We start from the raw sequence: 14,808 nt of genomic DNA, 5'->3' as shown, positions 1-14,808 counted from the left end.
ATAGAGCAAGTGCAGAATCAATGAACCGGTATTTATAGCTTGAAAGCGTTTAGCGCGGGGCCCTTTAAAGTGCGGGGCCCGTAGCTACTACATGTGCAGCTACTACACGTGTAGTACATGTGTAGTAGCTACTACATGTGTAGCTACTACATGTGTAGCTACTACAAATGTAGCTACTTGTGCTACTACGATAATCCGGTACTGGTGGCGAGTGACATCTGAACCGGTCGTAGGAAGGAAGCGATGGGCTCCTGTGTCAAAATCGCTCAATGTTCTTCCCGTTTTCGGGAACCGCACGTCCATCTGCTTTGCGACGACCATGTGACCACGTGTTTGTGTGTTGTTCTATTCTAAGCATGGTCTGTTGGGAAATTGATATAATCGCCTTTATCAGCCATGATCTATCTCGTGCTAGATGACCCCCCACCCATCTCACACGTCCAAGCTGTCGCGATCTCTCACGGTTCTGCGATGTTAACGATCCAGCACCGCGCTTTGATTGGCGGAGACACTGAAGAAAGTGCCACGGACATTCAAATCCTTCCCTTATCCAACGACTCAAGCAATCGTGATCGTTGTCGTGGAGAATATAAACAACACGTGAGATAAACAGGCTAATATGTATCCTTCATCTAAGTTGTCTCTCTACATAAAAGATACGAATAATGTGTTACACTACCCATCGGCTTCGCAGCCTTCTGGGAGTGCGTAATTTCAGCAAACCTCTGTGCCGGTTTCGACTTTCAGTGTCTCATCAGCAGTGAGGCTTGCTTGAATCAATGATGGTGAACTGCTGATCTGACAGGCAAGGTCCCTCTCTCTTTCTCTCTCTTGACGGCGCTCATCATTATTATTTTGAGTTAAGCATCTAAGTTGATTTATCAAAGAATTAGCAACAAGTTGCACTGGTTTGGAATTTAAACTCTTTGCGAGATAAAATGCTCCACTAATCGACACCGCAGTGGCTAGGAGATTCTAGATTTGAAGCTTTCGTGACTGCAAGGATTCATATTCTTAGTTTTTTTCCGGTAAAGTCACGTAGGTAAAAAATCAGATCTCCAAAATTCTAAACAAACATAAGATCCAAGTCCGATTCAGTACAGTGCATAAAATCCGTGATCTGATTCCATCTGTGAAGGATGTCGTTCCTGACTTACAGTATCCTGGAGTCTACAAACTGAGTTGCAGTTGTGGTGATTGCTACATTGGAGAAACGAAACGTCATGTTTCTGATCGTGTCCCCGAGCACAAGTCAGATCTGAAACACGGCAGAACTGATTCTTCGGCCGTTGCCGATCATTGCTACAACTCTGTGGGCTCTCATGAAATTGTCTTTTCCGAGACCAAGGTGCTCTGCAAACCTCCTGACTACCATCAAAGGTTTGTACACGAAGCCATACAAATATACAAACACAGGCATAATTTCAACCGTGATGATGGTTACAAACTGAGTAATCATTGGAAAGATGTGATTAACCATGCAAAAAAGATTTAACTACACTTATTTGGACCATCTTATTTGACAGACAACTATTACAGGTTATTGATAGACAGGCAGTTTTGTTTTACCAGGTTTAGTTTTTTTCTTTGTTCACACTTTTGTTATGTAGGCTAGGCGTAGTCACAAACCGCACCTCTCCATAACAAAGGCTCAGTCTTTTGTTATGCAGTCTATTCTTAGTCTTAAGCCTCACCTTACCATATTAATAAAAAGTGTGCCGTATTTGGCCCTTCCAATCTTCAACCATTATATATATGGAGTGGTAGCTCTTGTAATCTCTCATTTACTTGATACAGCTGTCGTGGCTGTGACGGTTCCACCTGAAGACGGAAGCTTGTGTTGCCTCCGAAACGTCGTGATTTTTATTTTATTTTACTTTTATTAATTTAAATGTTTTACCTACGTGACTTTACCGGAAAAAACCTAAGAATATGGCTAGGAGATGTTAGCTCTCTCGCCCTGTGTACAGGAGGTCGTGGGTTCGATCCCGACCCGGACGCCTGCTGTATATTTGGAGTTTGCACGTTCTCTCCCGTGATCGCGTGGATTTTTCTCTGGGTCCTCCGGGTTTCCCCTCCACATTTACAATTCACATCGCGCGTTAAGAGTATTTGGCCACTATAAACTTCCACATTGTAGGCCACTTTAGTTGAGCTATCATCATTTATGGCCGGGTCTTACCGGGTAAAATAAAAAAAAAACATGTTTCGTTCATAGCCGTGGCATTCTCCTTTACATTTAACAAATGACACCGCAAATGAATCAATGACATGAGCACCAATCGCCCCCCCCCGCCCGACACCCCCTCATTGCGGACACTTGCCAGGACCCGCCTGTAAAAGAGTCATGTGACTCAGTGAGGTTTTCCTGGGTAAACAAGTATAGGGTAGTAGTAATAATAAATTCATCTTTATGAAACAGCATGCCAATTGCATATCTCCATATATATAAAAGGCAAAGTTGTGAATATGTGTGTCTGTTCAAAATGTTTAGTGCACTTCCCGACATGCAACAAACTGGAAATTTGGGTACTTTCCAGAGGTGTGGACTCGAGTCATGTGACTTGGACTCGAGTCAGACTCGAGTCATGAATTTGATGACTTGCGACTCGACTTGGACTTGCATAACAATGACTTTGTCCCACCTATGAGATGTGGACTCGAGTCATGTGACTTGGACTCGAGTCAGACTCGAGTCATGAATTTGATGACTTGCGACTCGACTTGGACTTGCATAACAATGACTTTGTCCCACCTCTGGTACTTTCCAGACTGTACACCATGAAAAAATTATAAAAATACACTTTTGTGTTTTTTTTTGGTGGGGGAGGGGGGAGCTGAATAATCCATATTTTTTTTGCACGGCAAGTGAGCTGTGACGTCACATCTGTCACGTGACCCGCGCACGTGTAAGCGTAACGCGTTGTAGTGTAGCGGGTAGCGCGCCGCGCTACGAACCCGGCGACCCGAGTTCGATTCCCGTTCACGGCCACCACCGGTGACGATTATTTTAACCGGTCCTGGGCCTCCCCTAGGACGACTCAGCCTCAAACGAGTAAGTGGTGTGGTGTGTGAACATCGCCACTGGGGAGACAACGGCGGCCGGGAGTCGTGAATCCAAGTCCCGGGCGAAGCCGGGGTAGTAAAACCTTACATAAATAAAACGCATATAATATTACACACGTGATACAATGAATGTTTAATGAGTTGTAAGAATCTATATCCACGTGTCACCCCACCCCAAGAAGAGGATGAACCCTTTTGCATGAGCGATTGCAAAAGGAAAACTTTTTTTGTTAAAGCAGAAATAAACTCGGTAATAATATAATATTAATAACAGTGAGTGGTGTTAGTGTAGCAACAGCATGGAAACATGTGGTCCCCGATGCGACATTTTCATCTTCAGTACTTTATTTAGAAACGGATGCTGCTACAGTACTGCAGTCGGGAGCACACTGGACTTACGAACCTTAGAGTCGCCGGTTTGGTTTCACCTCCGGGCGCGGCAGTTGATACAATGCCCCGCAAGTTGATTGAATCCACTTCCCCTACAAGCCTCTGTCCATCCACCATCAACGTAGTCGACGAATCGGCGAGTTCGCGTGTATGGTGGGGGTCAAGGCCGTAGCCATGGAGTCAACATTGGGGGGGACCAAATCTTCCAGGGCGTCTGGGGGTCCCCCCCCCCAGAAAATAAAATCTCAATTTGAAATCGAATTTCCTGACATTTCCTGCCTAAAATATAAAAAAAAAATTCACTAACACATCGGATGGACTTTTTTATTTTATTTTTTACAATAATGTCTAATAGTGTATTGTATGATATTGCTCTGTTTTTTTTACCTTTTCTTGTTTCATTGTATGTAATGGCAGAGATTAGGGATTAATAAAGTACAACCATAACCACAATCATATAAACATAAATCTATTTTATATAGCAATATATTAGGGGGGACACATTTTGCGCGTATTTGAATATTGGGGGGGGGATGTGTGGGTGTGTGTGTCCCAATATATATTATCATTACGGCCTTGGTGGGGGTAAAGTGTGAGTGCTCACGCGTCTTTCCAGACGTGTGTTCAGCGGGGAAGGTAATTCCAATACCCCCCCCTCTCCCCCTCAAGTCACTGCACCAGATTGGGTTAAATGATGACGTCACCGTGCTGCTGCTCTATTTAAGACCGGGAGCACGTGGAGGGCTTCACCATTCTGGCAAATCGCCCTCTGATGCTGGATGTAATTACCAGCGAAACGTCGTACTCCAAAATTGTAAATGATGTTGATTCACTCTTCAACACACCGGTGGGCTAAAGTAGTGAACTATTTGTCTTTTATAAACGCGACACTTGTTTTTATTGTTTGGCCGTGTCGGGTGGTGGAGAGTTACGACACATTTATAAATAAACGCGATCTAACCCAAAAACCTTTACTATGAATAATATTGGTCGCGAAAGCCTACGTGCTAAACAGCGTGGAAGAGTAGGTCAAATATCATCGAAACTAAGTCTCCGGATCTTTAGAGCTAACTCGAGTGGAAAGTGTGTTGACGTTTGACCTTCCAGAGAAGAAAACTATTTGAACATTTGATTTCACAGACAACTCTCTGATGATCGGGGGGGGGGGGGGGGCAGAATCAGAATACTTATTTATACTGGGGAAGAAATCCGATGAACCATAAAGCTCTTATCCACATATGTCCAGTTGGGGCACGTAATTGAGAGAGAATGTGGGTGCATTCTAGACGTAGATTTCATCGTAAAACATGTTTTTTTATTGATTCCTAAAGTGAATGAAACACATCAACACATTTAAAAGGAAGCGTACGTAAAAGGCGACGTTTCTGGCAATTACCCTTCTGCATTTCCAGAGCGTGGACAATACGAGTTGGGAGACGGATCTTTACCCCATGGGGGTTGATGAGAATAAATAAAAATCCTGATGAACATAAATGTAAACTCTTCACATGCCAATTTAAGAACTGTTATTCATTTTGTAAAAAAAATTTTAATTCCCATCAGGCCCCATGGTGTTAAGTGCCAACTCTTCTTATCCACTCTCTGGCCTCTATAATTATATTTTCATCCTCGCAGCGGATTTTGGCGAGACATCGAACAAAGATGGTCACCGCATCGCGCGCTTTCAGCTGCACTTCTGCGGCCGTCTGGAACGCTCTTCCGATATTAGGAAGCCTCCTGGAGCTATGTACTTTCAAATACAGATTGAAAACTCATTTCTTTGGAAGTGATTCTTGTATTTAGTGTGTTGTCCTTCCCCCACACCTCCGATTAGCGTGGTTGGCTACATATCGTGCGAAAGAAGTTCAACATAGTACGTATATGTACAGGGACTCCGATAATTGCGAACGAGTTAGGTTACAGAGGTCTATTTGTCAGTGGAGTTGTTCGTAAGTCCAACTTTACTCCTGTTGATTCCAAACATGTTGTATGCCATGTACACTAAACACCGGGAATGGCTTTAAAAGTTGTATAATCTGCTGTAGATGTAGATGCCACTGGTTCGTCACGTTCTGTAAATGTAGATGTCACCACCACCATCTATTGCGCGGCGGTTGAACTTACGACTCTCGGCCCGAACAGGCAACTGGACATACGGACAGGTTTGTTCGTATCTCTGAAAGTTCATGAGTCAAATGTTTGTAAGTAGAGGAGTCCCTGTACTCTGTAGAAGGGTCATTGCCCAAAACGTTTCCTATTTTATACTTTTAAGGCCGCAGTGTTATTGACAAACGTGTTGAGTCTTGTTGTTCATAATATAGGTTTTTGGGTCAGATCGCGTTACTTATAAATGTGTCGTAACCCTCCACCACCCGACACGGCCAAACAGTAAAAAATGTGTCACGCTTTTCAAAGGACAAAATAATTCACTTATTTAGCCCACCGGTGTGCTGAAGAGAGAATCAACAGCATTTTGAAATGTATGAATAATATTGGTCGCGAAAGCCTACGTGTTAAGTCTTGTTGTTGTTTATGCACCACAACCAAGGCAGTAGCAGCGGCATCACCACCACCACCACCAACATTATTTGTTTCATCTTAAAAGCAGACGGTGTACTTGCCAACCAATGTTTCACCATCACAAGAGCACCCAATCACTGACGCTCAGCGAGCGGGGATCGGGCAATGCCATAATTTACCCGGCGCGTGCGTAAAGATATTTTTTATATTTCAACCATATTCGTTTACAAGTCCAATCAACCCTGCGATCCACATTCAGAGCCGTCCCCCAGGGTACGGCGCATCGGGGCGACCAATATGCGGAGACATTTCGTGCGAATGTATTTTTGTAATTCATATTATCCACAGCGACGCGCGTGATTGCTTTGAGTTTGGCGCTGTATTACGATATAATGTCGCGTTGAACTAGCGCCACACATTATACTGGTAGGAACCCACTGGTTCCGCCAGCCCACAGGGGATTATTGTGTCCGTCTGTGTGGGAGGGGCTGGGTGGGAGGGAGGGGCTGGGTGGGGAGGGCAGGGTGGGGAGCGGCTGGGTGGGGAGGGTGGGGAGGGAGGGAGGGGCTGGGTGGGGAGGGTGGGGCTGGGTGGGGGGTGGGAGGGGTGGGGCTGGGTGGGGAGGGGCTGGTCACCCCGTGGTGCCCTTATAAAACTCAACGTTTAACCTACTCACGCCGGCTTGTGCCCGCCCTCACATTCGGGCATATTTGTGGAATACACCGCGCCGCCGTTGACCCTGGCCATTGACCGAGCAACCCAACGTTGCTACCAGCTCCCTCCGCAGGAATGTGTTACAGGCCCTTGCCTGTAAGATCATCAGCATTGGTTCAAAAGAAGCCCGTTTCTGTTGATGAGACGGTGAATGTCACAACCGGGCCAGTTTACTTCTCTTGAAACAATGCTTGCTGAAATCACGCACTCCCGGAAAGCTGCGTGTAAGAAATATTAAATGTATGTGCAGACTAATATGTGAAGGAGACACGGTCTGCTTATTTGGTTATTTAAGCATTTCCGTTTTTTGTCATAGGTCTTCACTTTTTTTAGATTGTGCTGGCGTATATATTACATCGCGTCTAATGCTCCTTCCCAATAATCTACCGTATTTAACAGGAACTCTATATATACATGTTTTTCCCGTTTAAAACTCAAGTGTCCTTCTGTATTGTGAGTCATTGTTATCGGTTCACAACACGTTCATGTGCAAAACGTAACGTTGAAGGTGGCGCCATTTGTAATGTGCATTTTCTGTACAAAGGTACTCTATTGGGATTACAAAGATAAAGGTCCCCCATATAGCCTAAACAGAGTTTTGGGGCAAGTGCTGTGAGCGAGCACCTATGAAGGCCGGCACGGCACACGAGGGTTTCGGTGGCCAGCACTACGCCCGGCCACCTTTGTCTTCCCAGTGGCGATGTGTTTACACACCGCGCCAGGGTACTCATTTAAGAACGAGTCGACCTAGGGGAGGCCCAAGACCGGATCAGATAATCGTTACTGGTGTTGGCCGTGGGCAGGAATCCAACTCGGGTCGCCGGGTTCTTAGCGCAGCGCGCTAACCGCTACAGAATGTCTTTCGACTGATGGTGATTAAGCGGCTGAAAGGTGATTGATTGATTAGTCTGGGGCCTCCGCGCATAACCGCCCAACGCTCCTGGGCATGGCCCAGGACCGGTTCAAATATTCGCCACCGCTATTGTCCGCGAGCGGGAATCGAACTCGGGTGGCCGGGTTCGCGATGCAGTGAGTGCGCATGTGTCACTGCTCCCCAGCCAATTGTGATTACAAACACAGAGCAGCAATCGTCGTCCCATACTGGCGGACTGATGCCCCAGGGCAGCCACGCGTTTGCAAATGAGACTCTATCCTGGTCTCGTGCGTTCTCACCCGGTTAAGTAAAATCAACTTGACACTTAACTTGTGCAATGTAAACACAACGATTGTGGTGGTGGTGGTGGTGGTGATGATGCTGATACATTATTGTTGTGGTAGGGTGGTAGTGATGATACTGGTGCTTTTTACTGCTACTGCTGTTGGTGGGTGGTATTCGTGTTGGTAGCGCTTTTGATTGTGATAAATATGCTGCTACTGATGATGGTGTTGAGTTAAGGAGTGGTAGCATTGGTGATGATCGTACTTGTGCTGTTACTGGAGCCGTCCCTAGGGCGACCGCCCCGGGCCCCATGCTTTGGGGGGCGCCATGCGTCGACGTCACGGTGGTGTCAGATGTAGTTTATGATGACGATACTTGGGATCTGCTGCTGCTGCTGATGAAGGTGATGATGATAATGTCGATGCAGGCGGTTGTTTGGTGATTGATACGTTCTGCTTCCGATGTGTCTATTGCTCACTCAATGTCTGCAAATGGCAAGAAAAAGCCATCATAACAGAATGGGCGATGTGTACATTTGTAATTGTGTGACAAGAACCTACCCGGACTGACTTCAGGACCAACGTGTTCAAAATCATAGGTGCCCCACAACACTAAAGGGGCCGTCTATAAATGACGTCACGCGATTTTTGACGATTTTTGACCCCCCACCCCGCTCGTCACGCGGCGTGACAAAAAGTCAGACCCCCCCCCCCCCTCAAATATGACGTCACAAAGCTCTGCCCCCCCCCCCAATAAAACATGCTTCAAATCGCTTTAAACTATTGTGATTATAGTGCGTATTTAATGTGGCGCTGCACTCTGATGTTGTGCGAGAAAACATTCAAAAGTCTATTTAACTAAGTAGAACGTGTTGTCTATTTATTTAAAGTTGCGCATTTTGATGTGACGTCACATTTCTCAACCCCCCCCCCCCTCGTCACACATCGTCACAAATGTCTGACCCCCCCCCCCCCCATCTAGGTGCGTGACGTCATTTATGGACGGCCCCAAAGTGCATTGCACCGAGGACAAAACAGGTCACGCGGTGCTCACTCATTCTCTGCTTATGCCCCAAACGCCTGAAACCCCATCGCTTTAGGTAGACTCATACGTAGATCCAAAGGCTCGCACAGAGACCCATAGACTTAGAGAGAGAGAGAGACCCATGGAATCATAGATAAAGCAATATACTCACACATAGATCCATAGACTAACACAGACACCCATAGACTTATAGGGAGAGGCATAGACGTATAGATACACCGATATAGAGAAACCAATAGCCTCATGCACAGCCTGACAGCCTCACACAGATGCCCCTCGACTCACACACAGACCCACAGACTCATAGCGAAACCAAGTAGACTCACACAGAGTTCCATATTCGGTGTAAATGCGGTGGGCATGTTTCTCCGTGAATGCCCCAAATTCCTGGAATGCCACCGTTTCAAATATGTCCTCGGTCACCCACCTACCAAAACAACAATTCTGATGCTGAGCTGTCGATCTTTTACGATAACGTCACTGCCAACTGCAGCTGACTCCTTACAACCCGGTGTGTTTACACGTCGGTGCGATAGTCGCAAAAAATGTCTGTTTGGCGTTTCTGCAGCTCATGTCATTGTACAACATCACTGGTCTAAAAGTTGTCTGCCCGTGCGAAAGTGTCTTTGTGCTCGTGCGGTGTTTTCGATTTCTCGCGTGGCGCAGTTGTTTTTGTGCCGATTTCTACTTGGTCTTCGTTGCTGCAGGAAGCCACTGGAGCTGCGGCACTTTGAAATCTAGATTCAAAACTGATTTCTTGAGAACCGCTTTGTGTGTTGAGTTTGCGTGTGCCCCCCCCCCTCGCCTGCAACCTCCTATTAGCGCAGTTGGCTACGTACGGCGCGAAAGAAGTTCAACAAACAGTGCACATACACACACACACTTCGTCACTCTTCCAAATGAGTATCTCATCCCTGGCGAGTCCCGTGAGCACCGCACACGCGGTTCGAACGAAAGCACCTCCTGGCCTCAAACTCGACACACGCCGCTGACGATGCTGGTGCTGCCGCCGATGGCAACCGCGGCGGTCACTCCAGGGAGTCCATGGCCACGGACGCACGCCTCTTCCTCGTGAGCCTCGATAGGTACCGCTGGTAGACGAGCACGCTGTTAAAGCGCTGCCTGAAGTACTTGGACACGAGGAAGTAGAGCGGGAAGAGCGCGCAGCAGCTGACGTCCATGAGCAGCGAGAGGCAGGCGACGACGGCGCCCGAGACGCCGCAGCCGTCCGCCGCGTCGCCCCACAGCCATTGCGTGCCCAGGTGGATGGCCATGCCGATGTGGTAGGGCATGTAGAAGACCGCCAGCAAGCCGACGATCGTGAAGATTATCCTCAGGGACTTCGACCTGCCCTTGCTGCCGCTCAAGCTGCTGCCGAAATTGACGCGGCCACCGCCGCCGTGGTGCCTCTTGCCCAGCAGGAACCTCACGATGTGAAAGTAGGTGACGGTGATGACGGCGAACGGCGCCAGGAAGTGGAAGATGGTCATGACCAGCTGCTGCAGCCATATCTCCCGCCAGGACGTGATCACGCTCATCTTGTGGCAGCTGCCACTGCACACCGCCTTGCCGGCCTCCTCCGTGAGTATGATCGGCGGGATCTGCGTGGCGACCAGAAGCCACACGGCCACGCTGGCGAGCCGGTAGACCTTGGCCCGGCGGATCGGCCCCGCGGCCACCTTGTGCACCACCGCCAGGTAGTGCTCGACGCTGATGCACGTGAAGAACCACAGCGTGGCCGCCGAGAAGACGCAGCGGGCGGCCACCAGGACGCGGCAGAACGACTTGCCGAGCGACCAGCCCCCGGTGATGAAGTGGAAGAGGCGGAAGGGTATGAAGGCGATGGCGATGAGATGCGCGACGGTGAGATTGATCATGAAGATGTGCACCTTGTTCTTCTTGGAGGTGTGCGTGAAGACCCAGAGAGCGAGCCCGTTGATCAGGCAGCCGACCACGAAGGTGACGCTATAGACGACGCTGTTCAGGGCGGCGTACCATCGCTGCGACCACAGCCACTCAACGCACGCGCCGTCGACGGCCGTCGCGTTGGCGTCACCGAAAGCCATGGGCCTTCACGGGCCTTCTCCCCGTGGGTGGGTGGGTGGGTGTGCCGGTCACCCACGGGTTGATCGAAGGGCAGTGGAGGAGCACGCGGCAGTGAGATCGTGAACGGTGGCGAGAACAAGCCCGGGTAAGTTCCCAACGTCCGGAGGTTTTGAAATGTTGCCACGTTCCTGGAAACAGCGGCGCGAACGCAAGCAAGAGTCATATTTCTTGAAATGTCATTTGTTTGAAACTGACTTTTTTCGCGTGCATTTAGTTTGTTATCCCCCCCCCCTCGCCCGCACCTCCGATTAGCGTGGTTGGCTATGTACGGTGCGAAAGAAGTTAAACGTATTTACATATCGATGCACACTCGGTCAAAATTGGAAAGGATCTCCTGGAAGAAAAAAAAAACATTGACCCATATATAGATGTGAATAATGTAATGTGTTTTATGCATGAAATCCTCACTGAGTCTCCAGACTCGTGCATGAGAAGGGTCATGCACTGGCCAATTTGTGCACCAAGGAAAGATAACTCACAATAGAGCCAGCGGTCTTTAATCTCCAACAGAAGCATTATCGGCAGCATTGTCAACATTAGAATCATCATCATCAGCACCAATGGCAACATAACCCACTGTAACCTGATGTGACATGGACCAAAAACACACGGGCAGCGGCATGGCAAAAAAAAAATCGAACAAAGGCTGAAAATTGTGCAAGGAAGCGTGCATATCGACAGCGGCATCGAGAGATAGAAAGGGGAAGAGAAGAAGACAAAGATCCCCCATATAGATTTTGATTGAAAGCTTTCGTGACTGCAGGAATTCATATTCTTGGTTCTTTCGGTAAAGTCACGTAGAAGGGAAACAATAAAATAATAAAAATATAAAACAATAAAATTCTGACGATGTTTCGACTGCAACACAAACACTCATCATCAGGTGTGAAAAACACCTGTTTTTAACACCCTTCAACGTGACTTTACCGAAATAACCAAGAATATGTATCCCCCAGATAGCCTAAAAAAAGAAGAGTTTCGGGGCAAGTGCTGTGAGCGACCACCGATGAAGGCCGGTACGGCACACGAGGGTTTGGGTGGCCAGCACCACGCCCGGCCGCCTTTGTCTCCCTAGTCGACGTTCTTTTACACACCGCACCGGGTACAGTACTCATTTGAAGCCGAGACGACCTAGGGTAGGCCCAGGAACAGTCCAGATAATTGTCACTGGTGTTGTATTCAGGGCCGTCCATGGCGTGGGGTTGCGAGCCCCAGGGCACACCCCACTGCGTACCCCCCCCCAGCCCCTACCGACGCCTTCGAACTAAACCGGGGAAGTATTACATCTGACACTGTGACGTCGAAACGCGGGGGGGTGGGAGGTGGGCGGTGGAGGGCGGCAATTCGCGGGGCCCCAGGCGGCCGCCCCGATTCTCCGTTGCCCCGGTGGGTAACGGCTCTGCTTGTCATAACGAGACGCATTCTGGTGCGGAAGGAAGTAAGGGTGAACTTTCCGCGTGAAGAGTCACGCGTGCGGAGACTCGGCGGCACAATGGAAGGCGCAGGAGAGGGGACGGCTCGTGGAGCTTTGGTGATATGGGGGCGCCATGGCGGCGAGATGTTGACTACCTCGCCTGGTATACAGGAGCCGGCAGCATTGATTGAGGACAAGCAAACTCCTGGACGGTTTTCGACAATCAGTGTTTTATCAGCAGTCAGGCTTGCTTGAATCAATGCTGGCGAACTGCCGATCTGACAGGCAAGGCCCCTCACACTCTTAACGAAATTGGGTCCTTGTTCTACACAACGGCGCTCCTCATGATTATTTTTAACAGCAAGTGCCACTGGTTTGCTCGTAATTGGCACCGCGGTGGAGAGATGTTAACTCTCTCGCCTGGTATACAGGAGGTTGTGGGTTCGATCTCAGCCCTGGTGCCTGTTGTAGTATATTTGGAGTTTGCATGTTCTCCCCGTGGTGGGTTGGATTTTTCTCCGGGTCCTCCGGTTTTCCACTCCACATTTAGAAACGTGGGATTAGAGTATTTGGCTGCAATAAGCCACTTCGTTGAGCTATCTTGTGTGGCCAGGTCGCTTCTGAAAAAGAGCTACATAGCTCAGTGGGCTTTACCTGGTGAAATAAAAGTTTTTGTTTAGTTTTAAATCGGTCCAAGTTCCGGCGTCAGACGGATGATTATAGGCCTCGCAAGGCCCATGTGGCATTGGCAGGTCTTCATCCAGCAGTGTATAGACAATGGCCGCTGATGATGAACGTACTTACACAGTCATAGTAATAATTAAATTAATCCGTTTATCCAGCTGAGCCATACTACTCCATTTTAGGAGGGTGTTGCATTGGGATGTTTGGCAATATTGTACTACAATATATGGCTATTTTGCACACAAAAATACAAATTTTTACCGAAAGCCCTAGATTCATGAAGGGGCCATTTGAGATTTGGAAGGCAGGGTGGGTGGCACGGTGGTAACATGCCACACGACAAGAAGGACCTGGGTTCAATTGCCTGCCCAGGGCGCATTTGATACGTAGAGTTTGTCCAGCTCCCTCCCCTGTTTCTCTGCATGGGATTCCTCCGACTTCTACGGTTTCCTACCGCAGCTAATAAGAACGTGCAATGTTTGTATGTTGAACTTCTTTGGCACCGTACAGGTGTTGGCCAAATATCCAAGTGTAGCAGGACTCTCCTGGCAAAAGAGTCGTTGGACTTTGGTGTGAAAACGTATTTCTTTCGAACTGCTTTTCGTGTTGTCCTCCCCCCGCACCTCCGATTTACCACTGTTGGTTACGTACGGTGCGAAAGAAGTTCAACGTACATACATAGCGTGACTTTTCTGGGTAAATAATATATATTTTTTAAAATGTAAACAAAGTAGGCCTTCAGAAGGTCTCTCTTTAAATTGTCAGTTGGGAAAAAAAACATCTCCACTCACTGCCGATTTTCTCCGGAATGAGAGACACGCAGTGAACGGATTGAAAAGAAAAGTAACCCCAAAATAATCTGGATAATACGGAGCTGCATTTTAGATTTCCCAACCTCAAAAGCCTTCTAGCACGACTACAGTGTGAGACTCGGGGCTCGTTTTCAATGATTTCGCCGACTTCCTGAATGTCATTGCCATCTGCAGTCTGCACTATATTGATTTACACGCGAATAAAAAAAATCGAGCCTTAAAGGCATTTGGTCATACATCCCAATAATGGGACCCTCCGAAAAACATAATGTGAACGCGGATTTTGTTTGTATCAGTGCATGTTTCAAAATTACGTCGCATTTGCCGGGATGCATGAATCAGTTATTTATCTTCTTGGTTCTTTCGGTAAAGTCACTTAGAATAGAAATAATAAAGTAATACAATTTAAACATAATAAAATAATTCTCACGACGTTTCGGCCACAACGCAAGCAGTCGTCCTCAGGTGAAGACCAGGTCTGTCGGGGAGACAGCGTCTTCAGACGCTTGCGTTGTGGCCGAAACGTCGTGAGAATTATTTTATTATGTTTTATTTTTATTATTTTATTATTCCCATTCTACGTGACTTTACCGAAAGAACCAAGAAGATGAATCCCTGCAGTCACGAAAGCTTTAAATCGAAATTCGGTTATTTATGTTTACACATCCTCTGAATCGTGACTCCTGAATAAGTACGTTGAACCTCTTTGGCACCGTACGTAGCCGACCGTGCTAATCGCAGGTGCAAGGGAAGTAAGGACAATAAACTAAATTCAAAGAGCAGTTCCAGAGAAATTAGTTTTCATTCTAGATGTAGAAGTGCTTAGCTCGAGTGCCTTCCTAATATCGGAGGGACGCGCGTTTCAGATGCCCGCAGAATCGCATCTGATACAGTGACCG

At 47.8% G+C, this 14,808-nt stretch overlaps 1 protein-coding gene across 1 annotated transcript; it reads right to left on the bottom strand.

Annotated features, from left to right (window-relative positions):
- Nucleotides 1–9,921: 9,921 nt before the first annotated feature.
- On the bottom strand, nucleotides 9,922–10,959 carry LOC144946938 (N-arachidonyl glycine receptor-like). Its single transcript, XM_078876006.1, has one exon. It carries the CDS (start codon nucleotides 10,957–10,959, stop codon nucleotides 9,922–9,924), a length of 1,038 nt encoding a protein of 345 aa, XP_078732132.1.
- Nucleotides 10,960–14,808: the final 3,849 nt, after the last annotated feature.

Source organism: Lampetra fluviatilis, chromosome 43 (assembly GCF_964198595.1).
Source record: "Lampetra fluviatilis chromosome 43, kcLamFluv1.1, whole genome shotgun sequence".
Lineage (NCBI taxonomy): Eukaryota > Metazoa > Chordata > Hyperoartia > Petromyzontiformes > Petromyzontidae > Lampetra > Lampetra fluviatilis.
The sequence above is the reverse complement of the archived record's forward strand: the minus strand, read 5'-3'. Positions and strand labels throughout refer to the sequence as shown.

Bases quoted from the DNA above. Each gene is read 5' to 3' on its own strand.
- LOC144946938 (XM_078876006.1), bottom strand. From the start codon at position 10,959: ATGGCTTTCGGTGACGCCAACGCGACGGCCGTCGACGGCGCGTGCGTT.